This window comes from Rhinolophus sinicus, chromosome 16, assembly GCF_057876585.1.
Source record: "Rhinolophus sinicus isolate RSI-liver-muscle chromosome 16, RSI-T2T, whole genome shotgun sequence".
NCBI classification, from domain to species: Eukaryota; Metazoa; Chordata; class Mammalia; order Chiroptera; family Rhinolophidae; genus Rhinolophus; species Rhinolophus sinicus.
The window spans coordinates 1,618,892-1,645,358 of NC_142516.1; the positions used below are offsets into that span (position 1 = coordinate 1,618,892).

The 26,467-nt window shown below is 61.2% G+C and overlaps 1 protein-coding gene across 1 annotated transcript in view; it reads right to left on the reverse strand.

The window, feature by feature from the left end:
- Positions 1-706: 706 nt before the first annotated feature.
- Positions 707-26,467, reverse strand: part of NOTCH1 (notch receptor 1) — a 46,540-nt gene continuing 20,779 nt past the window's right edge. Inside the window, exons 5-34 of the mRNA XM_074331350.2 lie at positions 24,581-24,703; positions 23,865-24,098; positions 23,344-23,499; positions 23,006-23,191; positions 22,580-22,693; positions 21,572-21,685; positions 21,058-21,291; positions 20,867-20,977; positions 19,946-20,138; positions 18,353-18,498; positions 17,969-18,082; positions 16,087-16,206; positions 15,586-15,738; positions 14,862-15,090; positions 13,966-14,167; positions 13,127-13,280; positions 12,839-13,023; positions 12,196-12,328; positions 11,670-11,927; positions 11,467-11,579; positions 10,213-10,784; positions 9,557-9,985; positions 8,822-8,970; positions 7,878-8,094; positions 7,633-7,720; positions 7,375-7,540; positions 6,495-6,790; positions 5,290-5,437; positions 5,095-5,192; positions 707-3,799 (exon numbers count right to left, since the gene is read on the reverse strand). Coding sequence (XP_074187451.2) covers positions 2,378-3,799; positions 5,095-5,192; positions 5,290-5,437; positions 6,495-6,790; positions 7,375-7,540; positions 7,633-7,720; positions 7,878-8,094; positions 8,822-8,970; positions 9,557-9,985; positions 10,213-10,784; positions 11,467-11,579; positions 11,670-11,927; positions 12,196-12,328; positions 12,839-13,023; positions 13,127-13,280; positions 13,966-14,167; positions 14,862-15,090; positions 15,586-15,738; positions 16,087-16,206; positions 17,969-18,082; positions 18,353-18,498; positions 19,946-20,138; positions 20,867-20,977; positions 21,058-21,291; positions 21,572-21,685; positions 22,580-22,693; positions 23,006-23,191; positions 23,344-23,499; positions 23,865-24,098; positions 24,581-24,703 — 6,857 coding nt within the window. The 3' untranslated portion in view covers positions 707-2,377. The remainder of the gene's footprint in view (positions 3,800-5,094; positions 5,193-5,289; positions 5,438-6,494; positions 6,791-7,374; positions 7,541-7,632; positions 7,721-7,877; positions 8,095-8,821; positions 8,971-9,556; positions 9,986-10,212; positions 10,785-11,466; positions 11,580-11,669; positions 11,928-12,195; positions 12,329-12,838; positions 13,024-13,126; positions 13,281-13,965; positions 14,168-14,861; positions 15,091-15,585; positions 15,739-16,086; positions 16,207-17,968; positions 18,083-18,352; positions 18,499-19,945; positions 20,139-20,866; positions 20,978-21,057; positions 21,292-21,571; positions 21,686-22,579; positions 22,694-23,005; positions 23,192-23,343; positions 23,500-23,864; positions 24,099-24,580; positions 24,704-26,467) is intronic.

Consider the following 26,467-nt stretch of genomic DNA (forward strand, 5'->3'; position numbering starts at 1 on the left):
ACGCATAGGAAATAGCACGGCTCTATAGACAATCATAGGTTCGTAATAAACATTGATAGTTTGCTGATAATCCCGCTGTGAGGTCCAGAATGGTCACGAGTTCAGGGCTGTATGGAAAATGTGGAAAATCCAACTCTGAGGCCCTTCGCGTGTGGCACCTGTCGTGAGTGCTGCATAAATAATGCTTTCGTAGCACAGATGTCACCACCGAGCCTGGAATTCCCGTCCCGAGCAGGGAGGGTGACAGTATCCCCCGCCCCAGCACCCTCTTGGGTTCACAGAATCTTCCCACCCACTGTGTCAGTCCCTCGGTGGCTGTGCTCAGATGCCTCTGCCCTCCCGACAGGGTCTGGAGGGCCCTCCTGCCCACCAACCCCAGGCGGGTAAGTGGCCCAGAAGATGGGAGAGCGTGGAACCTGGTGTCACCTCAGAGATGTGAGTCCCCGGTAATGGGTTGCACATACCTTGCACTCTGCTGCATCTTCGCCTCTGCGGTGGGATGGAGGGGTGGGCTGGCCCTGGCAGATGCAGGGATCGTAGTAGAACTGAAAAGGCAACGTGGCCCCAGCGCCCCCTTCACACCCCGACGGGCCAGGGCTGGGTGGTCTCTCTCCATCAGAACGGGCAGAGGGACTCTGGTTGCCTCAGAGCAGAAGAGCTAGTGCCTCCCTCCCACCCTCCGAGAAAGGGAGCCACCACAGCCAAGTTTTGCAAAATCTGGATGGCCATCAGCATCATTTTTATTGCAAATCAGTTAACAAAAAAAATGAAAAAAAATACATCATTTTTATCATCTACAGTTTTACATGTAGTTAACTTTTTTAAAAAAGTTCCTTTTCCTGTAAACTACACTCTATTTTATAAAACACAGTAAGAATCAACATCTTAGGATATGTCTGGTCATACCCATGAGGGATGGCACAATACTGGCCCCGGCGAGGCCGGAGAAGCCGCCCTGGGAGGTGGACACCTGCCTGAGCGTGCAGGCAGCCTCCCTGGGGTCGCTCCTAGGAGCTACGATCTTGGTGTCGGCAGCGGCGGCAGGTTACGAGGCCTGGGTTGTGAGCAGAGCCCCGTTCTGACACCCCTCATCAGCGTGACCCCTGACAGACTTGTTCATTCAGATTTTTTAAACAAAATCCACCTTTAAAAATGTATTTACAGACATTTATTTTGCCACAGGCTTATACTTGATATTGCAAGAATCTGCTCCTCCTCTGGGGCTTGGCCCCCCTAAACCAGGAGGGGTGGCCCTCGAGCAGGCTCCTGTCGCCCCCAGCTGACCACCTCGGCTGCACCCCATTGAGCCCCACCAGGCCCCCAGAAGAGTGGCCTCCCCACACCAAGGCCAGACACAGCCATGTTTTCCCAAAACCTCAATGTAGGTTGGTCTGACAAGTCTCCTCTATAAAAATGGGGCCCATCAGCAGTTGGGGCCCTTGGGCTGAGCCCAGGCCCTAATGGTGCCAGTCCACCTTCTGCTGATCCTGGAAGGTGCTGTGCCTCCGGCGGGCCAGCCCAGGCAGTCTTTCCCCACAAAAGGGTAGGATTCCTCCACGCGGGGCCAAGGTGGGTACCACACAGCCACACCTGACTCCTTGCTTAAACATCAAGGACTGGGGGCAGGGGACAGAAGAACTTCCAAACGGAACAAGAATTGGCAAGACCAACGAACAACTACATAACACTGAACCTGAAACAAAGATTCATGATTGGTACCACGAATGTACTCTCAGGACACCAAAAACACATTGCTGAAAGCACGCTTTCCAAAAAATCACTAACAAGCACCCAAATGCATAAACCACATCATTTTACATTTTACTTTCATTTGTTAGATGCAAATTAACCCATGTCCCAAAGATGTGAAGGTTTTGCCGCGTCATCTCTAGATGCTGGGAGGGGGTGTGGGGTTTGCACTGCCCGAGGCACCTAGGAGGGTTTGGGGTGGTGCTGGCTCAAACCGCCCTTCTCCGACATCACCTCTTTTTGGATTTTGAAAAAAAGAAATCAATAAATAAATGGCATTTATAAATCATGAATCTTTGTTTTATATTTTTTTACAGATACGTAACAATCTTTATCCTAAGTAGGAAAATTATGATTGAGAACTAGTTTATTTTCCTGGTACAGATAAAAATGTCTACCTGGTGCCATAGAAAACAGTACATATAAATAAAAAGGCAGTGTTTCCATGTAAAATAAAAGTACATAAATAAATACTAAAAAAAAAATTTTTTTGAATCCAGGTCCTCTTATTTTGTATAAAAACATGTGTCTTTTTATAAAAGCTCCTTTGGTCGGCCCGGCATCCGTGGGGCACACGGGCCAGCGCCCCAGCAGAGCCTGGGAAAGGAAGCGCCGGGCAGGCGGGTATTTACTTGAATGCCTCCGGAATGTGGGAGATCTGGGACTGCATGCTGGTGGGCGGGCTGGAGATGCCCTCGGACCAATCGGAGATGTTGGAATGCGGGGACGAGCTGGACCACTGGTCAGGAGACTCGGGGGACGGGGTGAGGAAGGGGTGCTCGGGCACCTGCAGCTGGTGGCTGGGGGTGTTGTCCACGGGCGAGGAGGAGTAGCTGTGCTGCGAGGGTGGCGTCAGGAACTGGGCAGTGGTCATGGGTGGGACCAGGGAGGATGGCAGCGAGGTGGGCAGGACCTGGCTGTCTTGTGGCAGGATGGTATGCACGGCCAGGCCGCTGGGGCCCAGCGGCTGCACGTCGGCCTGGCTTGGCTCCCCGCCCATGAAGCTCCGGCTCACGTGGCCATTGGCAGCTGAGCTCACGCCAAGGTGTGGCTGGATGCTGGGCGGCTGCTGCACCTGCTGGGTCTGCACCAGGTGAGGCTGGGTGGCCAGCCGCGTATTGGGCAGGGCCTGGTAACTCAGCATCTGGGATAGGGCGCTGGCAGAGAGGCCGCCGTGCAGTGGGCCCACCATGCTGTGCTGGAGGGCCGGGGCCTGTGTACTCAGTGTGCCCGGGGCCACGCTCCCTCGCAGTGGGTTGTACTGGTTTGGCACCAGGCCGTTCTGCAGCCGCGACAGCCACTCGCACTGGCCATTCAAGCCCGTGGTCCCACCCACGGTGAAATTCACGGCCCCGCTGCCACCGCCAGTACCCAGGACTGTGCTGGTGCTGGAAGCCACAGGCAGATGGGAGAGGCGTGGCGGCCCCGCCTCGAAGGCCAGCCGGCCACCCCCGCCCAGCGCTGCCATCTCGGGCTTGGCCGCCACACTCAGGTGGCTGATGCCCAGGTGGGTGTCGGGCATGCCAGGCAGGTGGTTGAGGGGCATAGATGGAGACTGCTGGAATGGGGAGGGCAGGAGGGGTGGCGAGGCCACATCCGACAGGTAGCCGTGGGGTGACTCGAGGGAGTCCACAGGTGACAGCACGCTTGCACTGTCCAGCAGGCAGCCCTTGCCGTCCTGGGACTTCTTCCTCCGTGCTTTGAGGTCCCTGGCCTCCTTGCCACCCCCGGCCAGGCCCTTGGTGCTGGGCTTGCGGGCCTTCTTGCCCTGCACGGCTGGCTTGAGGTTGCCCAGGTAGCCATTGGGTGAGCAGAGTGGGGGGGACAGGGTGGGCGCGCCCCCCAGGCTGGCGCCGTGCAGCGCGGGGCTGCGCACCAGGCTGTGCTCGTCCAGCAGCCGCAGGATGTCGTGGTGCATCCGCTCCTGCGCGATGTCGCGGGGCAGGCGGTCCATGTGGTCGGTGATGTCCCGGTTGGCCAGGTGGTCCAGCAGCACCTTGGCGGTCTCGTAGCTGCCCTCCCGGGCGGCCAGGAACAGAGGTGTCTCCTCCTGGGGACACGGGCACAGGCAGACGCGTCACCCTCACCGATGCCCCACTGCTAGGGGGACCTGCGGTTTGACGCCCCCACCCCACCACTGGGGTGGGGGGAGATCCTTTGACCCCACCCCCGCATGCTCCCGCTACCTGGCCCGATTAAGTCTTCTTAAAAAAAAAAAAGCCTTAAATACATCATCTGAGACTCACCCAGAGGTGAGCCTGTGGGATCCTATATTCTAAACCGGGGGTGGGGGGTTCCTTCGTGGGGATCCCTCATGGGAAATCTAACAAACTGTGGCCTGTCCTCCTCCCTCCAAAACTGCAGACGCAAATGCTGCAGCACTTTCAGGGGCTTGAGGATGCCTGAAGTGTATCTGTGAGCAGCAAGGTGGGAGTCCCCCCTCAAATGTTCCCCCAGTGACCCTAACATCTTAGGTGCTTCCCTGGGTCTCGGCTTTCTTGTCTGTACAGTGGACATGCCGCGTGTCCCTGCTAGGCTGCCATGTGGAAGTGAGGCCTAATGCTGCCCGCCAGGCACACACAAGGCCCTGGTAGTGGCCCGATGCCCTGCGACCGGTCCGTGGGTCTGAGGTTCAGTCTCCCCAGCGGGAGGTGGGATCAAGCCTTGGCCTGCCGAGGACTCAGGAGCCCCAGTGCCCACTGCCTGCTGTGGCCCCTCACCCAGGAGGGAGGCCTCAGCTTGAAACACAGCGCAGATGAGGGGGACAGCAGGAGGTGGGGTGCCTATGCTTCTGTGCCAAGGACCCAGAGGAGCCTAGTGCAGACTCAGGACATGAGGGGCTTCCTTAGCCTCAGCGGAGACCATGAAAGTGGGGGCTGAAGGGGCTGGGGGTGTGGGGTCACATGCAGCAAGGCAGCCACTCATATTTACGTGTGGGGGCCACACAGTGCCCCAGGCCCCAACACCCACCAGCATTCTGGCTCCACCTGTACCATCTGGGTCTCCCTGCCCGGTGACAGCCAAGGGTGGAAGGTGAGGTCCAGGTCATAGAGAGGGACACACAGGACAGCTGCGACCCCACCATTCACTGCACTATGTCCTGCTACGGTGACAGCCCTGTGTTTTCCTGGGCTTGGGAGGCGACCAGTAAGAACAGGTCCAAGGAAGCAAGGGGTGCTAACGACGCCCAGGCACCACGCTACAGTTCTCGTCTGTGCCTAGTTCTCGCCCGGATTTCACAGGTGAGGAGGCCGAGGCCCAGGGTTTCAGTCACTGGTTGGGGGACCCATGGTCAGAAAGGAGTGGCGCTCGGTGCCATGCCCTGCCAGCCGTGCCCCAGCCCACCTTGTTGTTCTGCATGTCTTTGTTGGCACCGTTCTTCAGGAGCACAACAGCGGCCTCCACGTTATTCACAGCGGCAGCCCAGTGCAGGGCGGACTTGCCTGGGGGGAGGAGCAGAGCGGGGGTTGGGGCAGGTCGGGCGCAGTGGGCTGTGCCCCGCGGGCCATGCCCCGGGGGCTGCGCCACAGCCTGGCTTACCCAGGTCGTCCACAGCATTGACATCGGCATGCGAATTGATGAGGTCTTCCAGCATGCCCTCCACGGCCAGGCGGGCGGCCAAGATCAGGGGCGTCGTGCCGTCGTGCATGCGGGCGTCCAGGTCTGTGGCTCGGTTCCGGATCAGGATCTAGGTGACAGGGGGTGGCAGGCTCGGCCCTGATCCAGAACAGGTCCCCAGCAGGGACAAAGCCCCTGCTGGGGTCTGACTAACCACAGAGTGACAGGGTAGGACCCCACCAGCTGCTACCGGAGGGGCCGGGGCCAGAGTGCAGGCCATGCTGCCCACAGACCAGCCCCTTGGTGACCCCATGTGGCCTCATTTCATCCTCGCCACAGGCTTGGCTGCCACCACCACCCCAGGGCACAGGGGTCAGATCCCTGCCCAGCCACAGGGGAGAGTGTGGGCAGCCTTTCAGATGCTGCCCGCCTGGGTGCCACGCAGTGTGCAGGACTGGCCTCGTCCCTGCAAACAGCCTGTGGGAATTTACGGCTCTATGTGCCAGAAAGGCTGCCACGGCAAACAGCCAGGGCCTGCCTCTGGGGACTCGTTCCCATGGTCCTCGTTCAGCTAACCTCAATTTCTGTAGAAAGACAATGGGCTAAAAATTATGAAATCAAAGGTTCTATAGTGACACCCCCTCCCCCGCTGCTCACCTGACCATCTGTACAGAGCTGGGCTGCTCAGAGCCGGGGGACCAGTGGGGGGCTTGCAAAATGAGCCTCTATCGGGGACAATCCCCAGAGACCCAAGCATCCAAATCTCTAAATCCACCCTTGTCCTGGGCTTCCCAGCAAGGTCAAGGCTCAGGGTTGCAGGCAGCAAGCGGCAGACTCTAAACCCTTCTTCACACCGCCACAGGCTACGCCTCTGGCTGTGGCTGGGAGGGAGGAGGGAGGCGTGATGGGTCCGGGTGAGAAGGCCCTGCCCCCAGCAGGTCTCTTCAGCCTCCTGCTGGACCGCCTCCAGCCTGGCCTCCCTTTGAGGAGGACGCGTGGGGTTCAGTGGCCTCCCCAGCCGTGCACCTCACTCAGCAAAGGCTCGGGATAAAGACACCAGCTGTCCGTGCTTAGGCTATGCTGGGGATCAGGGCTCCGGGTCCCCGTGAACTGAGTCGCTGGCGCAGACCAGAAGAGAAGGCCCGTGGGGGGCTGGCCGAGGGTGAGTGCGTGGCACAGCTGCCCACCTGGAAGACACCCTGTGCGTCGGCAGACACGGCTGCGTGCAGCGGCGTGCGTCCCATGTTGTCCTGGATGTTGGCGTCAGCACTGGCCTCCAGCAGGCGCTTGGCCGCGTCAGAGCGTGAGTAGCGGGCAGCCAGGTGCAGGGCGGTCTCACCCGTACGGTCCGTCTGGTTGTGCAGACTGGCGCCCTGGTAGATGAAGTCCGAGATGACGGCCGGCGCGTCCTCTTCCTCGTCACTGTTACCCGTCTCCAGACCCCCTCCACTGCAGGAGGCGATCATGAGGGGCGTGAAGCCGTCTGCAATGAGGGCAGGGACAGGGGTGGGCTGTCAGAAAGCCTGGCCCCAGTGGCAGCTCCGGGCAGTGACGACTGCCCCAAGCTACCGGGCAGCAGTCTACACTCGTGGCCCAGCCTGTGGCGGCCTGCACACACGGTCGTGCCACCTGGGGCTACCAAAGTCAATCCCAGCTTCCCAAGCGATAGAGCCAAGTTCAGTTACCAACTGATCCTTGGGCAATGAATCCCCCCTGTGGCTCTGCTTATGACCTGCCTGCAATTTTTGCTGGCAATCCACCCAGAAAAAAGTGAATGGGAAAATGCAGTTAGGAAATCAACCTTCGATGTCTCAAAAGACGTTGGGAGAAGAAATCAATTTTCAGGGCCACGCGGGCTCAGTTGTCACTGAGGAGAAGCCAGGTGACCGTGACTCTGAGGACCGAGCACCTTGCCGCCTGCCCCCATGCTCAGCTTCCAAAGCACTGACCCCAGGGGCTCAGGGCAGGGAGGCAGGTGGGATATGGGGCCAGGGAAGCACAGGCTGCAGACGAATGGCCCTGACCGAGAACCCCGGGGCCGGTGCGGGCGGCTGGCCGTGCACTTGCCTGGCCCGCGGACATTGACGTCCATGCAGTCGGTGTCGGCCTCGCCCTGGGGCGGTGTGGGGGCCATGGCGGACGCGCGCAGCTCGGCGGCATCCAGGTGCTGCTGGGTCCACTGCCGGTGGTCCGTCTGGTCATCCAGGTCAGGCAGAACTACGGGCTCCTCGAACTAAGGAAGGGGGTCGAGTGGAAAGCCCCATCACAGCAGGCAGGGAGGGGGTGAAGGGGACACAGGGCAAGCCCTGGGGCCGCCTGACTCACCCGGAACTTCTTGGTCTCCAGGTCCTCGTCGCCCCACTCGTTCTGATTGTCATCCATGAGGGCGCCATCCGAGGCGTTCTTCAGGGGCCTGGGGTGGGGGTGGGGGGCAAGAGTAAGTGGGGGGGCTCCCCAGGAACATTCCCCGAGGCTAGGGCTTAGACCACACTTGGTGGGCGACGTGGGGCCATGTGTCTGCAGGGCCCTGCCTCCCCCAACCCCCAGAAGCCACGGCAGCGTCCACTAACTTGAGGCCCACGGAGTCCTCTCCGAGGGGCTCCCGCCGCTTCTTCTTGCTGGCCTCCGACACCTTGAAGCCCTCAGGGAACCAGAGCTGGCCATGCTGCCGCCGACGCTTTCGAGACAGCAGCACCCCACAGCCCACAAAGACGAGCAGGACGAAGGCGACCACGGCCACGTACATGAAGTGCAGTGGCGGGGGCGGTGGTGGCTCCACCGTCTCACCTGCGGGCACAGGAGCCGCCGGTGGGCGCCCGGGCATCAGGCGGCACCTTCGCGGCCGGGGGGCGGCGGACTGGCTCCGCGGCAGGGCGCCTCCTCACCGGCTCTCCTCCATCCCGCCCCCCAAAACAAGGTCATTTCTACGCGATTAATCAGAATTGCAAACTATCGCTAAGTTCTCTCCTGCACCAGCCGAGTATCTGGAGGCAGCTTTTACTTTTCTCCCCTTTAAGGGAGGAGGATTAGCCAACGTGAAACCGCTGCGCCCGCACTGAGCTGTTAAGACAAAGGATTTACGGGGATTTTCGAGATACAAACTTCAACACTTCACATGACACCGATCAATTCTTCTCTCTCCCCCACCCCTCTCTCTCCTTTTTAAAAAGCTGTAATGATTTTGAAATAATACCCAAGAAAGAAAAATCAGGGGGAACGGGCAGGGAGAGGAAAAGGCTCCCCCTTTCTGGCGGATGTACCTGTCCCTGGGGCCAGCCTCACTGGCAGCTGTCACTATGGTAGAGAGGGTGTGTGCCAGGCAGAAAATTCTGGAAAAGCGCTCCCCGAACTCTGGATGGCACGGCACCCACCCGTGGGTGGTAAGTGACACAAAGAGCAAGCGTGTTTGGGGAGGGAATTGGGACTCAGCCCCTCCCAGGCAGACTCTCCCTAAAACGCAAGCCAGCCATTCCTGAGGGTGACAGCCGGGCCGGGCAAGGGGGCTGCCACTTACTCTGCACGGCCTCGATCTTGTAGGGGATATTCAGGCTGCCCAGCGAGGCGAGCGCCCCCAGGAATGCGGCCACGTCTGTGGCGCTCTGGAAGCACTGTGAGGATGACTGGACGCACTGCCGGTTGTCAATCTCCAGGTAGACGATGGACCTGGGGTACGAGACTGGGTGAGGCGCGTGGGCCGCAGCCTTCCTCTCCACTCCCACTGAACGGGCAGGCTGCCTCTGGGGACCAGCTGTGGCCCTGGTGGCATCATCTCGATGGGTGGGGAGACAGGTACTCCAAGAACTTGAGGCGGGACAGCAGGGAACCACATGTGGACGGGAACAGCCCTGGAGGCGGATGGTGCCCCTGACAGCCCAAGTCAAGCACCAGCATGAGCCGGGCACACAGTAGGTGCTCATCAGACACCCCGCAAAGTGCTCCCCCACCCCACCCTGCCATCCTGTGCTTCCCTCGGGTGCCACAAGCTCCCCTTTGGCTCATGTCCGCAGGACAGAGACCTCAGAGGCCCGATCCTCTCCTGGGAGCTGACTGCAGGCTCCAGCACGTGGGCCTTGGGGTCACGTGCCCTGGGTGGGTGGGAACGCTGCCTGTGGCCCTCGCCTGTGGCAAGCCCGGAATTCCCAGGTCCTGTCAGAACGTTGGCCCTTTTACCATCAAATGGGGAGAGCACCTACTCTGGGATGGCCCCAGGGGTCAGGCAACGCCTGGCCGTGCGTCAGGGCTCACTCACCCGCGGATGTCCATGGGGTCCAGCTCCCTGCGCCAGCGCCCACCGCTGCCGGCTGGGAGTAGTGCCTCCTTCACCTGGTCGAGCAGGGCACTGGGGGCGGCCCAGCCCCCCACGGAGCGCTTGATGGGGTGCTTGCGCAGCTCTTCCTCATGGCCGTAGTAGGGGAAGATCATCTGCCGGCCGCTGGCGTCGCGCTTGAAGACCACGTTGGTGTGCAGCAGGCGGCTGAGCTCCCGCAGGAAATGCAGGGAGCCGTTGCGCAGCTGGTCCGGCGGCATCAGCACCACCACCACCAGCGTGCCGGCCGCCAACCGCTCGGGCATGTGATCCGCACAGTCCAGCCCGTCCCACTCGCACTCGGCTCTGTTGCAGCCCTGGTCGCAGTGCCCATCGCTGAAGTGGTCCTTGCAGTACTGGTCATACAGGGGGCTGCGGGCGCACGTCACACTCAGGCGCCCTCCACCGCCGGGCCCTCCCGCTGTCCTCCCCGGGCCACACAGGGAAACGTGCTCACAGCGTGCACTGGGGGAACCCCCGGCCACCGCCTGCGCCCACACCGCCCTGCATTCAAGCTCGGGGGCCTGTCCTCCACCCATTCTCCCCGCACGGTGAGCCCCGGGCCCGTGCCAAGCCACGGCCATCCCCGCCGGCCTTACTTGCACTGGCTGTCGGCGCGCTGGCAGTCGAAGCCGTCGAAGAGGCAGCCGGCCGAGTTGCACTGGCTGTCGCAGTGGCCGTTGCTGAAGTACTTCCAGCACTCCAGAGACTGCGTGCAGTTCTGCCAGGGGTCGTTGAAGTTGAGGGAGCAGTCGCCGCCGTCCCAGCCGCACGCGTGGTTGTTGCACCGCAGGCTGCAGACCTTGTTGCCGGCCTCCTCGCGGCACTCAGGGAGCTCGCAGGCCTCCTCGATCTGCGGCGGGGTGATGTCCAGGCCCGCGCCGCCCCTGAAGCTATAGTCCAGGATGTGGCACAGGAGCCCATTGAACTTGGCAGGACACAGACACCGGTAGAAAGGGCTCTCAGAAGTGGGCTCGCACGTGCCCTGGTTGTAGCAGGGGTTGCCACCCACGCAGGGGCTGCTGGCTGGGAACTGGCACTCGGGGCCTGTGAAGGGGCCCAGGCACAGGCAGGTGGGGCTGCGCGGGCCCGAGATGCAGGTGCCACCGTTCAGGCACCGCAGGCTGCCGCAGGTGCGTGCGTCGTTCTCACATGTGGCACCCTCGAAGCCCTGCCAGGAGAGGGTGGCCGGAAGGGGGAGGTGTCAGGGCGGGTGGCTCCCCGGACACCACGGGGCCCCACCCAGGCTCTGAGGCGTCACCACAGCCCCCCCACCCAGGAGGGGGCAACAGGACCCTTAAAGAGATAGTCTGTCAACATAAAAAGCTCTGGGGCTGCCAGGGGCTGGCCGGGAGGGAGGGAGAACGCATAGGCAGAGCACAGGTCATTTTTCAGGCACTGAGAACACCACACAACACTAACAGTGGACGTGTCACACTATGCGCTGTCAGAACTCGAACAACCCCCAGCACCAGGAGTGACCCTGAGGAAAACTGGACTTGACTCAGCAACGTATTGATGTTGGCTGGTCAATACTAACCAGTCAATAGTACCCGTGTATCGCAGACGCTAATAACAGGGACCTGGGGATGGGGTGGAGGGGGATGGGAACGCTCTACTTTCTGCAGTTTTTCTGTAAACCTAAAACTGCTTTACAATAGTGTACTGACACAACAGACGTGGACGCAAGGAACAGCAGGAGGTGGAGCCCTCTAGCAGGCATGTGTGCAGGGCCAGGCCCAAGTGCAGGTGGTCTCCTGCAGCCCCCTGCAGAGCAGAGAACCCTGGCGGGCTGCACAGGGCTTGGGGGTGAGGCAGCCCCCCTCCCACTGCCCACCCGGCGCTGCACCTACCGCCGGGCATTTGCAGATGAACCCACGGGCGGTGTTGGAGGCCACCGCGCACGTGCCCCCATTCTTGCATGGCTTCCCTTTGCAGCCGTTGATGACAGACTCACAGCGGCGCCCTGGGGACGAAAGTGGGTGTGAAAGACTTGCTTGCCCGCCCAGTCCGGCCCCCCGGCCCCCCGGCCCCCCGGCCCCCCAGCTGCACCCACCGGTGTGGCCGGCACGGCACTCGCAGTGGAAGTCGTTGACGCGCTGCACGCAGTTCTGGGTGCCGCGGGCGTCGCAGGGATTGGACAGGCACTCATTGACGTCACCCTCACAGCGCTCACCCACGAAGCCGGGCAGGCAGGTGCAGCTGTAGCCGCCCACCTGGTCCACGCAGGTGCCATTGTTGAAGCACTTGGGGCCCCGAGAGACGGGGTCGATGGGGGGGCTGCAGTCGTCCACATTGACCTCACAGTGTACACCTACAGGGGGCACGTGCCATCAGGGACCCGTGCGGACCCCACGTTGGCCCCTGCTCCCTCCAGAGGGCGCCACCCGACAAGTGGTGAGGACAGGACCACAGACACTCATGAGAAGCAGGAGGGCAGCTGCCAGTGGCCTGGCCACACTCCGCCCCTCAGCCCTGCACCTGCATCCTGGCTGGGTCCAGGAAATCTCTGGCCGATCACAGGGTGCTGCCTGACTGCACACTTTGCCCTGGACCCCAGCCCTGGGTGCAGCACCCCTTACCCTGTGTGCCCCGAGGACAGGAACACTTGTATGTGTTGGTGAGGTCGATGCAGGTACCCCCGTTCTGGCAAGGGTGGGACAGGCACTCATTGATCTCCTCAGAGCAGTTCACTCCATGGTAGCCGGCCACACACTGGGAGACAGACAAGGGATGGGGGCTGTGGCTCAGTGGGGAGCAGGGTGTGGACCCCAGCCCTGCGCAGGCTGACGGGGCCACATAAGCTGCCCTCTTGCTTAGTAAAGCCTAGGGTTCCTCGCTCCTGACTAACCTGGAGCAAGACTCCTGTTCAGCCAACCCTGGGAAGGGCATTGGTAGGCTAAGGGTCACTGCCCAGAGCAGGGGTGAGACCTTATCCTGTGCAATAGAGGTGGGGACCTCAGGGCGGGTGTCAGATGAGCCTAAAGGGAAAACCCTGGGGGAAGGGAAACCCTGTCCCACTTCTCAGTATTCTTCCACTTCTAGCCCCCGCATAAGACAACTCCTCCAGGCAGTCTTCCCTGATTACCCTAGTCCTCCCTTGTTGGAAATGAAAGGTATGCACATCTGTTGGGATCCATCTTCCCTACTGCTCCGGCTCCCAGCCCATGGCCTGGCACTTGATGACACTCAAACCAGACACCCTTACCCAGGATGGGTCCCCACCTCGCAGGAGTAGCCGCCAGGGTAGTCGGTGCAGGTGGCCCCATTCTGGCAGGGGCTAGGCGAGCACTCATCCACCTGGTCCTCACAGTAGCTGCCCGTGTAGCCAGCCTGGCAGCGGCAGTGGTGTGTGTTGCCTGCGTCCATGCAGAGCCCTCCATTCCGGCATAAGTTGGTCACTTCGATGCCTGCAGGGGACATGGCAGCAGGGAGCGTGAGGCCTGGGCTTTCCTCCTGGGGGGCAGCCTCGGACCTCAGAGGAATGGGCCAGGGAGGGATGTAGCCAGTTACCTTGCTGCCATGCGGCCACCTCACAGGAAACGCTGGGCACGTCACAGTAGAGGCCAGTCCAGCCACTGTGGCACTCACAGCGGTACAGGGTGTTGGTCTGCCAGCACTTGCCGCCGTTCTTACAGGGTGAGGAGTCACACCAGCGTACAAGGTTCTGGGGACAGCAGGGACCAGCAAGCTTAAACTCCCCACCCGGGCCCACAGGCTACCTCCCACCATGCTGTGTGGAACACATGCCCACCACAGACCCTCACGCCCAAGGGGGGCTGTGACGCCATCCTCCAGAAGTGGAGACTGAGGCCCCACGAGCTCCCCGCTGCTTGGGGGCAGCTGGGGCTGGGGGGGGTCTCTCTCTCTCTGGGCCCTCAGCAAATCCAGACCACCAGCTGTCTTTCCTTGAAGGAAGATTTTTCTTCAGCAGTAAACAACTTTGTTGGAAATTTTTTGTAATTAACGAGTTATGTAAAAACCTTCAATGAACATTAATCTCTAATGCTTTCACACATTTTCTGTAAAAACACTGGTTTTTAAGTCTTTCCCCAAGTTACCCAGTCTTTGCACTTACTCCATAAACCTCTGCAACCTGCCCTGAAGGGCCGCCCCGTCCACCACCTCCAATTCCTTGGGTGGCAGCACAGCCCAGGGCTGGGACCAGGCTGGCAATCCAGACCCCCAGGAGCATGTGACCGAGGCCACTCCCCACCCCGCCCTCTGCGCCGGGCTCTTCTCTACTTGGCTGATTTGAGCAGGCTCAGCAGGGTGGCTGCTATGATGTGCCATAGGCTGGTGCCCCCACCTTGGCCACCTCCCGCCGGGCACCCTGCAGCCTACTCACTCACCTGGCAGTTGAGGCCAGTGTAGCCCTGTGGGCAAGTGCACTTGTAGGTGCCATAGCTATCTTGGCAGGTGCCACCGTGCAGGCAGGGACGCGAGTCACACTCATTGACGTCGTGCTGGCAGTAGCTGCCCGTGAAGCCAGGTGGACACAGGCAGGTGAAAGAGTTGATGCCGTCCACGCAGGTACCACCATTGAAGCAGGAGCTAGAGGTGGGCAGGTAGCAGGGGGGCAGGGTGACTGGGGGCACGGGATCCTGGCTGAGTAGGCACCTCCACTGGCATCTCCCCTTGGCTCCGACCGTATCCAAAGAGGCCTGATGGCCAGAACAGGCCAGAAGCAGCCTGGCTGACCTCAGGGAGTCCAACAGAAGCTCCAGGAGGCTCCCAGCACAGGGCCAGGGACCTCAGACTCTCAAGCCCTCTTTCTTTACCTCCTCATAACTCATCCTGAGAGAAGCTTTACAACACACACAGGTTAAAATACAAATGAGGGAGATCAGACAATGTGGGAGATAACCATGTCAGAAAATAGGGATGAGAATGGCATTTAATGCTGAGTTTCCTGGCAGCCAAGGCAAAAAAGGAAACCAGATGGGTTACAAAGTTCTCCTGTCTGAAAGGAGGCACACCAATTCTTTGGGATAAACTACCAGGGTTCCTGGTTCTCACCCTGGCAATGGATAATGGCCCTTCTAGGAGGAACACTGCAACCAACGAACAACATCTGACTCAAGTCAACTAGCACTGAGTGCAACTAGGGGCACAGCTGGTTGGTGTGCAGTTGCCACACACTGTGCATGGCTCCTGTGGCCCGGTCCTCTCCCTGCCTCAGCCCGAGGCCTGCCCCCCTATGCACAGCACCCCGCCCCCCACTCCCATGGGCCACAGTCCCACCCACCTCTCTGTGCAGTCGGGCGTGTTGTTCTCACAGTGGATCCCGCTAAAGCCTGTGGGGCAGGTGCACGTGTAGCTGGCCACACAGTCGGTGCAGTTGGCGCCATTACGACAGGGGCTGCTGGCACACTCGTTGATGTCCTCTTCGCAGAAGGCTCCCTGGAAGCCAGGGAGGCAGTCGCAGAAGGCCATGTTGATGCCGTCTGTGCAGGAGCCACCGTTGTGACATGGGTCTGGGAGGGGACAGGAGGGCAGGCCTGAGGGGCAGGCGGGGGTGGGGGGGAGCTCTTCATGGTCGTGACAAGGACCTGTAAGAGCCATGCTGGACCGGGACTGGTGCCGTACTGTGGGAGGAGCCACTAGAATCGGGCTGGGAGATGCCAGGATGGGCTTGAAGCTGGGCAGTCTGGCTCCAGACCCTTCTGGAACCATCCGGAAGCACCTCGCTCGGTCCACGCAAGGCCTGCAGTGATGTGCCGTAAGCAGGCACCACCTCCCCAGCACTTCCTCCAGCATCTACCCTGGGCTCCATCCTGGCCGTGCCCAGCTGGATTGAGCTGGGCTTGGCCTCTTTGGGTGTGATGGCTAGCACTGTTGGCACCACCTCTACACCCAGGCACTGCCACCTCCATTCTCCCATCTGACCCCAACAAGCTCCCTGCCCTGTGCCCACCAGGGAAACAGGTCTGAGAGCAGCTCAGGTGGACAGGGCTGTCCAGGCCACTCACTTGGCCGGCAGTCGTCGATGTCCGTCTCGCAGTTGCGCCCCGTGTAGCCTGCCTGGCAGTGGCAGCGGTAGCTGCCGTTGGTGTTCTGGCAGGAGGCACTGTTGCGGCACGGGCTCTTCACACACTCATTGATGTCGACCTCACAGGTCTGCCCTGGGTGGGGAGCAGGGAGCTGTCAGCTGAGCCCCTCCAGGCCTCTCCCCCCTACACCCAGGAGTGGGGCCTCCTCAGCCCCAGAAAGAAAGGAATGGCATTCCAACTCGCCATCCCTAAGTTTCGGGTCCAGCCGATTATAGAAATTCGGGGCAGAAAAGGCAAGGTCAATTGCTGCTTCTAGGACGGCTCCTGCAGGTGGCTCTGCAGCCCACTAGCACACCTCCAAAGACAGGAGCTCACTACCTCATCCCCTGGAGCAGCCTGAGCCCCCGGACCTCCCTCCCTGTCCCAGCCCCTCCTGGAACTCAGCCTAAGCCAGGGCTGTAAAGAACAGGCCGGCCTCACCCTGCCAGCCCGTGGGGCAGACGCAGGAAAAGCTCTCATAGTCCTCAGATGCCTTGCATTCGCCACCGTTTCTGCAGGGGCCGGAGGCACATGGGGCCAGCACCACCTCACAAGTGGCTCCTGAGGGAAGAAGGACAGGAGGTGAGACGCAGGGAGTCCCGGCCCAGAGGGCGGCTTTGACAGAGGCCACTGTGGCCACCGCCTATTGGTCGTTCCACCATGCGAGCATACTGGGCTGGCCCTGAGGAAGGACAAATGGCACGGCACTGGGAGCCCGTGTCAGCTCCTGACTGTGTCAGGACCTGAGCTGAGGGCTGAAGACAAAGCAGACAAATGCCCGGCTCCCCCACAGGCTGCAGCACACAACAGCGTGGCTTCACCCCACCAGCAGTTCCACGCAGCAAAGACTGGCGGCCTCTCCACATCACAGGGGCCTCGGGGCTGCTCCCAGCCTCACACCCTCCACGCCTCGTGGCAGCAAAGGGCGCACCAAGTGCAGTCCTGGGAGCTAATCCCAGGGGCTATGTCACAGGCAGGAAGTGTCCATCACGACACGCCATGGAACAAAGGCTGTGCCAGCAGGGGACGAGCCCTCCACTCTGCCCGGGAGGTGCCAACCTCGGCCCCGAGCTCGTCCTACTTATCAGGGATCATAGGGCAGTCTGAGGACCTGTGGGACAAGGCAGGGAGCTTGGCTAGAGCCATGTGCACACCAGGGCGACGTTTTCTCTGTGAAAGCCCAGAGGAGTTTTCCTGTTTACAGCCTGTGGGGACCGATTCCCGAGGAAGCAAGGAAGAGTTATCTTCCTCCTCGCCCATTATCTCCCTGGCCTGCTGGTGCGATTTTCCAGGGCCTTTCTTTCTTTCGGTTTCCACGGTGACCTGGGCGGCAGGAAATTCGCCAGAGTTTCCGACAATTGTGTGAAGGGAAGCAGGAAGCGGTAGAAAGGAAGCAGGTCAGCAGAGGCCTGCTCCACCCCGCCGGGCCCTCCAGCCTCCGATAGCAACGTGTCAAAAGGGACTCGGGTGCGTGTGGGCGTAGAGGCCCCTGGCCGGCCACAGGGGGGTTTCCTCACTGATGCAGGAGAGAAAATCCAGGTCCCTAGTTTTGGTCAAAGAAAACACTGCTCTGGCCACAGGCCACCCGATGTCATGGGAACCACTGGCATGGCCCCTACCACTGCCTGCCCAGCCAGGCAGGGTCCTCTCAGGACCTCCAGAGCCCACTACTGTCCCCAGGGGCAGCACCTTCAGCCCACCCCGAGCAGAGCCTGGTGGCCCTGGTGGTTGTAGACTTTTGATGTTTAACTCTACATGTATCTCTTCTAGGGAAGGGATATTCCTGTGACCCCCTTGGCTGGGACAACAGCAGAGGCCGGGACACCCAAGGAAATGTCTCCTGTCTCTGCTCAGCAAGAAGAGGGCTCTTTGTTCCCCTACACCAAGACGGGCTGCCGTCAAAGGAATCTCTCGGGCCTGGCCCTAGGGGCAGCGCGGACCTAGGCCATGGAGGCTAACAGCCCAGGCCCAGCTCCTGGCTCTGCTGTCGAGAGTTCCATCTTCTCATCTCCTCCAAAGGCTTGCCAAGTGAAATATTTGGGACACACTTATACTAAAATTTTCTCCTGGGAATCCTGTATTTTTATGCTCATCTGGCAATGATATCTGCAAGGTGAGGCCCAAATTCAGCCAGCCTAGGAAAGCCACTGTGTACCCCATGGCCACCTGTGTACTCAGCCACCGCATTCCTCCGGCTGTCTAGAATAGGGTTAGGCCCCGCCCCACCCTCATAAGCCTATCCTCACCTTGTAGGCCCCGCCCCCACCCGGTAGGGCCCACCCACCAGATAGGCCCCGCCCTAGCCTCACAGGCCCACCCTCACCGGTGTAGGGCAGCAGGCAGTTGCACTTGTAACCGGCCACATCATCGATGCACGTGCCCTGGTTCAGACACGGGTTGGAAGCGCACTCATTAATGTTGGTCTGGCAGTTGGGGCCTATAGAGAGAAGGACAGCAGTCAGGGTATCCGTCACCTGGGTGCCAAGGCTGGGTCCCACTGCAGGCCCGTCCTCATCTGGTGGGAGGAAGAGCCTGTGCTGAGTGAGGGAAGGACCAGCATCAGCCAGGCTGCAGCACCGGCAGCAGGCTCCTCACAGGGAGGGTCTGAGACGACCGTGTCGCGGGTGGTCGTGCTGGCTGGTTGGTGCTCTGCACTGCCCCCTCCCACCCCCGAGGGGGCGCTGTGCTCCAGGAGCCCGCCGCTCACCACTGAAGCCTTCCCGGCAGGTGCACACGTAGCCGCTGGTCATGTCCCTGCAGGTGCCGCCGTTGATGCAGGGGTTCGACTCACACTCGTTGTTGTTAACGTCGCAGTTGGCCCCACTCCACCCAGGGTCACAGTCACACTTATACCTGCAGGGGGAACCACACCACGACTCAGGGGGGGCCAGGATGTGTGGGCCTGGGCTGTGGGCACTTCCGGCTCTGCCACTCTCCTCGTCTGGTGACAGGGAGGCGCCGGTGCCCTGACCCTTACAGTCCTTGGAAGTGGGGCAATGGCACCCAGCCTGCCCATGACAGCGGCAAGGCTTTGGCTTCCACTAGATGTGGGGCAGCACCCAGCGCAGGGCAGTAACCAGAAAGCGTGCCCCACTCACTGGCTATGTGGCCTTGAAGAGAGTGCTTACCCTCTCTGTGCAAAGCAAGGCCATGGGGGCCCTGCCCATGTCGATGCCCCATCTAGACAGCAGTGCCAGGCACATAATGGGTGTCAGACATGAAAGCTAAGCTTTCGATTCTTCTCTGTATCCCAACACTTCTGAGAGCAAATGGGGGGTGGGTTTCCCCACAGCAACTAATTCTCCAGCTGTCGGGACACCAGCTGGGTGTCCTACAGCTCATTTCTGACGCTACCTGCAGCCAGCATACAACCCACAGGTTAAGGGCTCAGTCGCATACGACTGCCCCACGTCAGACGCCAATCACCAGGCCCAGGGTGTCCCCTGCACTTTTAACCAACCAGCCATATTGTGTTCCCGCCATCCCCTCCTTGAATCCAATAATTTGCTAGAGTGGCTCACAGGACTCAGGTTAAGAGTTTACTTCCTTGATTAGTGGTTTATCATAAAAACTTAAACTCAGGAACAGCCAGATGCAAGAGATGCACAGGACGAGGGATGGACCGTTTACACCCTCTCCAGGCGGCCACTCTCTGGCACCATGACGTGGTCCCCAATCGGGAAGCCTTCTGAACCCCTTCAGGGAGCAGTCACAGAGGCCTGGCTGCACAGGCCTGACTGGTTCAACCACTGGCTTTGGGGAACCCAACCTCCAGCCCCTCCCCCACCCTCTAATCACAGGGTAGGTTCCTGGCACGCAGCCCCCATCCTTAGGTTACCTTAGCCACCTCATTAGCATAAGCTTAGGTGTGGTTGAAGGGGGCTTGTTATGAACAACTAAAGATGATCCACCCACTTTTATAGACCTGAGAAGCTGCTTCAGGATCCAGGAAAGCAACGGCCAACAACACATTCATTTCTGATTAACTCACAATGAACAATCACAGAAACACTGGCAGCTGCTGCTGCACCATCCCGTTTCTGGGATCACTCAAGCCTCCTGAGCCAACACTGCCCATGACCAAGGCATGGGCGAGGGCTCGGGGCAGACAGCACACCTGTCCTGGGGGAGGCTGCCCACCCACTCACCTGGCCCAGGGCCCACTTCCGGCCTGTCTGGAGCTTTGTGCAGGCACCTACCCAGCCTGCTCCCACCAGCCACCCCACCGGCCGCCTTCCGGGGGCAGGGCTAGGGTGACCAGGGAATGGAGGGGAGGGGTGGGTGTGCCCGAGCCTCATACCCATTGAGGCTGTCCCGGCAGGCCCCGTGAATGCAGGGGTTGCTGTCGCACTCGTTGACCTCTGACAGGCACGTGGGGCCATGGTAGCCCTCGGGGCAGCGGCAGGTGAAGCTGTTGATGCCATCCTGGCAGGTGCCCCCGTTGTGGCAGGGGTTGCCAGCACACTCGTCGATGTTGATATTGCACATGCTTCCTGTGGGCAGGTGGGGAGGGAGAGGTAGAGGGTTTAGCTCCCACACCTATGACCCCCCAGAAAAGGATGAGGGGTCTCGATGAGCAGGTTCTGGCCTCTCTGAGCCTCAGTTTGCCCGTTAAACTGGGATGATAACCAACCCCTCAACCGGTGTCCTTCTGTGGTGTAAACCAGGCGAGAAGGCACTTCACACAACAGTGTCCAGTGTGTGAGCGCAGCACGAGCCAGCCTGGCCCAGCACTCTGTGCTGGGCACTCATGCAAGGCACCCTCCCAACAGCCTCGGGGGCACAGCCTGCATTGTCCCGAAGGACAGGCACCGGAGGCTCAGAGGCCAGGACTTGCTCAAGGGCTCAGCGTGTTCCCCGAGCCTGGCTCTGCTCTCGGCTTGCTGGGCCAGCTCGAAGCTGGGACCAGCGGCTCGAGGACACCCGTGTCCTCCCATGGTCTCTGCTGCGGTCAGCCGCGGCCAGCTGGTGGCCATGGGGTACACAGTGGCTTTCCTAGGCTGGCTGAATTTGGGCCTCACCCTGCAGATATCATTGCCAGATAGACCTAGGCAGTGGCCTGCACCATCCCACCCTTGGGCTTACCCGGACCTGGCCCATCCAGGACCCTGGGGCCATCACTGACCTTGACCTCTGAGCACAGCCTTAGTCCCTGTGGTTAGGTGGTGGCGGGGGCGGGGGGACAGAGCCCCGCCAGACAGCAATCTCTGGGGTTGCTCACCTGTGTAGCCCGGTTCACATGCACACTCGTAGCCGTCAATCTTGTCCAGACACGTGCCCGAGTCGCAGGGGTTGCTGGCACAGTCATCCAGGTTGATTTCACAGTTGGGTCCTGGGGAGTATGGGCATGTGGTGGTCAGCTCCTGAGCACCCCAATCCCCGAACCCCCCTCCACTCAGCCGGGCCGGGCACCTGTGGTCCCCTTGAGGCAGAGACAGAGGTAGGCGTTGTCACGGTCCTGGCAGGTGCCCCCATGGCGGCAGGGCTGGCTATGGCACTCATTGATGTTGGTCTCGCAATGGTGGCCCGTGTAGCCCGGCTGGCACAGGCAGGTGAAGGTAGCGACGCCGTCCTTGCAGGACCCATAGTGGCAGGGGTCGGGGTCGCACTCGTCAATGTCCACCTCGCAGTGGGGCCCCGTGTAGCCTGCAGGGCAGGGGCGGGGGCTCAAGGCAGCTGCTCCCTGCCCACAAGGCCGTCCCCTGCCCCAGGACTCCACCACCGGACCCAGGTCACTTGCTCCCACCTGGGAGGACTGAGGGTTTCTCTTTTATTGAGACACCCTCCACTGCTGGGGTCAGAGCTGAGCCGTGCTCTTGGCCCCTGGACAAAGGGGCCCCACACTGTCACCTCGCTGGCCCAGGCTGCTGACTGCCCGCTCTGCTGGACCCTGTACACCTGCTTTTCCTCCCTCTGCTTGGCTCACCTTCTGTGCACATGCAGGTGTAGGTGTTGGGCCCGTCCAGGCACTTGGCGCCATTCTTGCAGGGCGTGCTCGCACACTCGTCCACATCATACTGGCACAGGCTCCCAGTGAAGCCTGCAGTCCAGGAGAGGGGCGGCTGTCAGATGAGGCGGGCACCACGGCCCTGCAGCCAAGCCCCGGAAGAACCGGAGCAGGGGACGCCGGACATGAGCTCCTGAGCGCGCTTTGGCCAGGGCTCATCCAACGACCCCCTCCTCCAAGATTTCTCTTCTCCCCACCCTTTTGGCTACCAAGCTTCAGGTCAAACCCTTCCCGGTGCCTTCATAGAAGGGCCTGTCCCCAGACTGACTGTGGTTGCTATGGTTACAGCCCAGTCACATAGAGAATGGGGTTCCTTGCTCTGAGTCTGGGAGGTGTCTGGGATGGCTGACTTACATCTCAGGAGACCCAAGGCTCTGACCCTCAACGCTTCCCTGGGACAGACTCCCTCCTTCAGTGGCGGTGGTGGAGGGGGGGCCTCAAGCCCTCCCAGCCATCATGTCCACTGCAGGCTGGCTCTCCCCAGCCATGACCTCTCAGAGAGCCAGTCTGGTGTCTCTTCCCCGCCCAAGCCCCTCAGGAGTTCGGGGAGCTCGCAGCTGCTCCCAGGGCACCCTTCCCTCCAGGGAAACCCCAGCAGCCAGGAGGACAATCTCTGGGCCCTGGATTCCCCCAACCCCTGAGCAAGCACACCCAGCAAGGTGAGGGGCCAGTACCCCTGCCCAGCCTGGCCTTGCACATTGGGAGAAGCCTGAAAACACCACTTCCACTCCAGAGGTGCAGGGCTCACCCTGCAGCCCGGGCCCCCAGTAGGAAGGACAGGAGAGGCTCCTGCAGGATGAGGCCTGGGCCTGGGCGGAGACCACCCAGAGCGCGGCATCAGGGCTCCTGGCCCACCTCTGCCAGAGGGAGCGTGTGGGGGACAGCCCAGGGGGACCAGGGGGACAGCCCAGGGGGGCCAGGCCTCACCTGTGGGACACTCGCACAGGAACTCATTGATTTTGTCCAGGCAGCGGCCATTCTGGAGGCAGGGGCTACTGGCACACTCGTCCTTGTTCACCTCGCAGTGCACACCCTCATAGCCTGGGGGTGGAGCGGACGGAGTGTCAGCGCCATGCATGGTCTTGGCGGCCTCACCACAGCCCCGCTGGGCTGGCTCTGGGCACAGAAAGCGATGCCCAGCCCCAGCCACCGACAGCATACTGCCGGCACCCTCTACACCTTATTCCTGCAGCCCACCCACCCACTCTGGCCCGCTCTCTGCCCTCCAGGCCTGGCCCCTCTCGGTTTCCCCAGATGCTGGCGGAGGCTGTGGCCTGATGGGCGTGGAGGCTAGGGGTGCTCCCAGGGGCGGTCTGGCCCGACTCGGTTCCCCGTCAGGCAGGCCCCACGCACCGGGCATGCAGATGCACTGGAACTCCCCGATCTGGTCCAGGCAGGTGGCGTCGTTTTGACACGGGTTTGAGACACATTCGTTGACGTCGATCTCACAGCGAGGCCCGGTGTAGCCCTGCAGACACTGGCACTCGAAGGAGCCCAGTGTGTTGATGCACTTGCCTTTGTGCTCACAGGGGTTGGCACCTGGGGGCACAACACGGTGAGGGCTGCTCCCAGCACCCTGGTGTCTGGAACACACGGCCTGCCCGCCTGCCCACCAGACTGGGGACCCTCTGAGGGCAGAGTCCACCGTCACCACATCCCTGTCCCCGGCTGGTCCCCCGCCCGTTTCGTACCCAGCGCGCACTCGTCCACGTCCTGGATGCAGGCTGGCCCTGTGTACCCAGAGGGACAGGTGCAAATGGCCTTGCCGTTGACAGGGTTGGTATCACAGTTGGAGCCCTCGTTGCAGGGGTTGCTGATGCAAGCGTCATTGAGGTGGCACAGCAGACCTGGGCAGGGCTTCGTGGTCAGCAAGGCATGGCCCCTTCCCGGCCTGGGAATGGCCAGCTGCCCACAGCTGGCTCCACCCCCACCCAAACTCCTCAGGGAGGGGCCTCCTACCGCGACGCTATCGAGAGAGCCTGTGGATGGGCCAGCAGGCCTGACCGCGGACACCCCTGCCCTTCTTCACTCCACAAAAACCCCTCCCGGGTTATCCTTGGGGGCCCTGAAAAGCCAATCTGTGATCCGAGCCAGGTCATGCAGGCCAGGCCTGGCACAAGAGAGTCCACTAAGGCAGGCGTCACCCTCGGTCCCACCTGGCCCTGGGGCCCCCGTCAAGGGCGGCAAAAAGCGCCAGAACCTGCCCCCTCACCTGTGCGGCCATGGGGACACTCGCAGTAGAAAGAGGCCACGCGGTCATGGCAGGTGGCCCCGTGGAAGCAGGCGGCACTGGCACAGTCGTCGATGTTCTCGCTGCAGTCCTCACCGGTCCAGCCATTGACGCACACGCAGTTGTAGCCGCCGTGGGAGTTGTGGCAAGTCCCACCGTTCTGGCAGGCGTTGGGCATCAGCTGGCACTCGTCCATGTCCTTGGTGCAATATTGGCCTGCGGTGGCATCAGGCCCGTTAGGCCGGGCAGCTGCCTCTAGACCCCTCCACTGCAGGCTGACACTCTCACCCCACCAGATGCCGGGTCCACCACCTCCAGGAAGCCTTCCTGGGAGCACTCGTCCACCCATCGCCAGGAAGAATTGCTTCTTCCCCTGCACCCATGGTACCAGAGGGGGCTTTTTCGTCTCCCTGCTCTAAGTATGCACATAGGTGCGGTGGGCTCCATGCTTATCTATCACCCCTGTCAGACAGCAAGCCCCCCAAGGCCAGGGCCTGTGTCAGACTGTGTCCTGCCCAGCAAGCTCGGCTCAAACCTGGGGACTCGATTCTGGCACAGGGCTCGATTCTGGCCCATACAGACCAGCCAATGCCACATGTGTGCTAACCGCTGGGGTGGGGCTCTCCATCGCCCGGGTCACACCTGGACCGGGCTCCGGGCCCCTGACCACCACCCCCGCTGCTTCCCCATGTACGTGCCTGTCCACTCCGGCGGGCAGCGGCAGTTGTAGGTGTTCACCCCGTCCACACAGGTGCCCCCGTTCTGGCACCTGTTTCCCGGACAGTCGTCAACATTCTCTTCACAGTTCTGGCCAGTAAACCCTGCAGCAGGAGGAGCCAGGGCCCAGTCAGCCGTCCTGCAGGGTCAAGCAGCACGAGCCGAGGCCCTCATCCTGCGATGCCCACTGCCTTGGGGGCCTTTCAGTCCGTGCCCAGCACGCCCCACTCCTGTGACCAGGCACCCCACTCCAGAGCCCACAGGCGGCATGCTCCTCTCAGAGGAATCATTTTGCAAAGGGCGCTAGACAGATGGGGACTCATGCACACAGGTCCCGAGGGTCTGTCACAGAAACCCCTCTGTGGCACAGAGTTCTCATAACTGGGCACTGCCTGTGGGCCAGGCACTGTGCTGGGGGTGCTCGGCCATGGGTGCCCCATCGAACAGGAGCTGCATGGGGGCTGGGGAGCTGCCAAGCTGGGAACTGGTGGAGACAGGAGCAGGTGGGCAGTCCCAGGGATGAATGTGCAGGGGCCACCCCCGCCCCAGCCTGGGGCCGACCTGCTGTGTGTCAGCTATTAATCCACTCAGCTCCCAGTGGGTCAATGATCAACCCAGAAAGGTGTGTCTGGCAATGGCCAGACCTGCAGCCAGTTGCTAATTAACATCCCTCCCAGGTGCCTTTGAACCCCCTGTCCTTGGAGACCGAGCCCCCCACCCCAGGTGCCCTGGAACAAAAGCAGGAGGCCAGGAAAATCCAAAACGCATATCAGAGTGGTCTGGAGAGTACCCCAAAATCAGAGCGCAGAGACCATGCTCCTCTGGTTCCTACTTATGCTGTAGGAGGCTCACCCTCTCCAGGAGGTGCTCAGCCCACCCCACCCCCAGGCAGGGCCAGCACACACCAGCTCCAAGCATGGAGAGTCCGCTGGTGGGGGCCCTACGCACCCATCCCACCTCCCCCAGTCCTCACCAAGGCTCCACGACCCATGGGGGAGTCCCAGGCTCAAGGTCACACAGCCACCAAGAAAGCATTGGAACTTAGAGTCTGGGGGCAGGCCTGACCAGAGGGCTTAGCCCTCAGCTCTCCAGAGACTGCCGAGCAGCCAGCAGCTCTCGGCAGACAGGTGGCGAGGGGAGTACCCAGTGACATGCAGGAAATGCACGTGCCTGGCGTCTGTCAGCACACAGAGGCATGGCTGCGGTGACAGGGCCCCCGAGCCCAGAGGCAAGAAGAGCACTTCCTCTTTGCAGGAGCGGGACAGGGCTCGCCAGGGATGCATGGGGACTGAGGTAATCCTCGGTCAGCCCCAGGCCAGCCGGGCCCTGTGCCCCACCAGTACCCACACCCCACCAATTCCCCTTTCTCGCCCCTTCCCCACCAGACTTAAGAGGTTTCCAACCTCGTCATTATTATTTTTAGATCATCAGCAACAAAATTTACTCAAACAAAAACTATTGAGGGAAGACCAATATGAACGACAAGACAATGGAGCTGCTGGAGGGACAGTGGGCGGGACAGGGGGGCTGCGCCTGCCGTCACCCCCACCCCACTCACGGGTGATAAGCGGGGACAGGAGGAAGGGAAGGGCCAACGCTGGGGGAAATGACGGTGCCAGCCTCGGCCAGGCCCCACCCGGGAAACGGGGGAAGCCCCAACTTGAACAGGTGCGGGTACTCCCTGCAGCCAGTGGTGAGAGGGAGTTTTGCAACTTGCAAGTGAGTTCCAGAGAACTCAAGAGGGGGACTCACGAGCGGCTGGAAGCAGGCTAGTGCCTGCCACCCCAGGAGGCTCGGGGCAGGGACACAGTCCCAGGGGCTGCCTCAGGAGGGAATGCCCAAGGAGGCTCCTCAGCCAGACTCGCCCA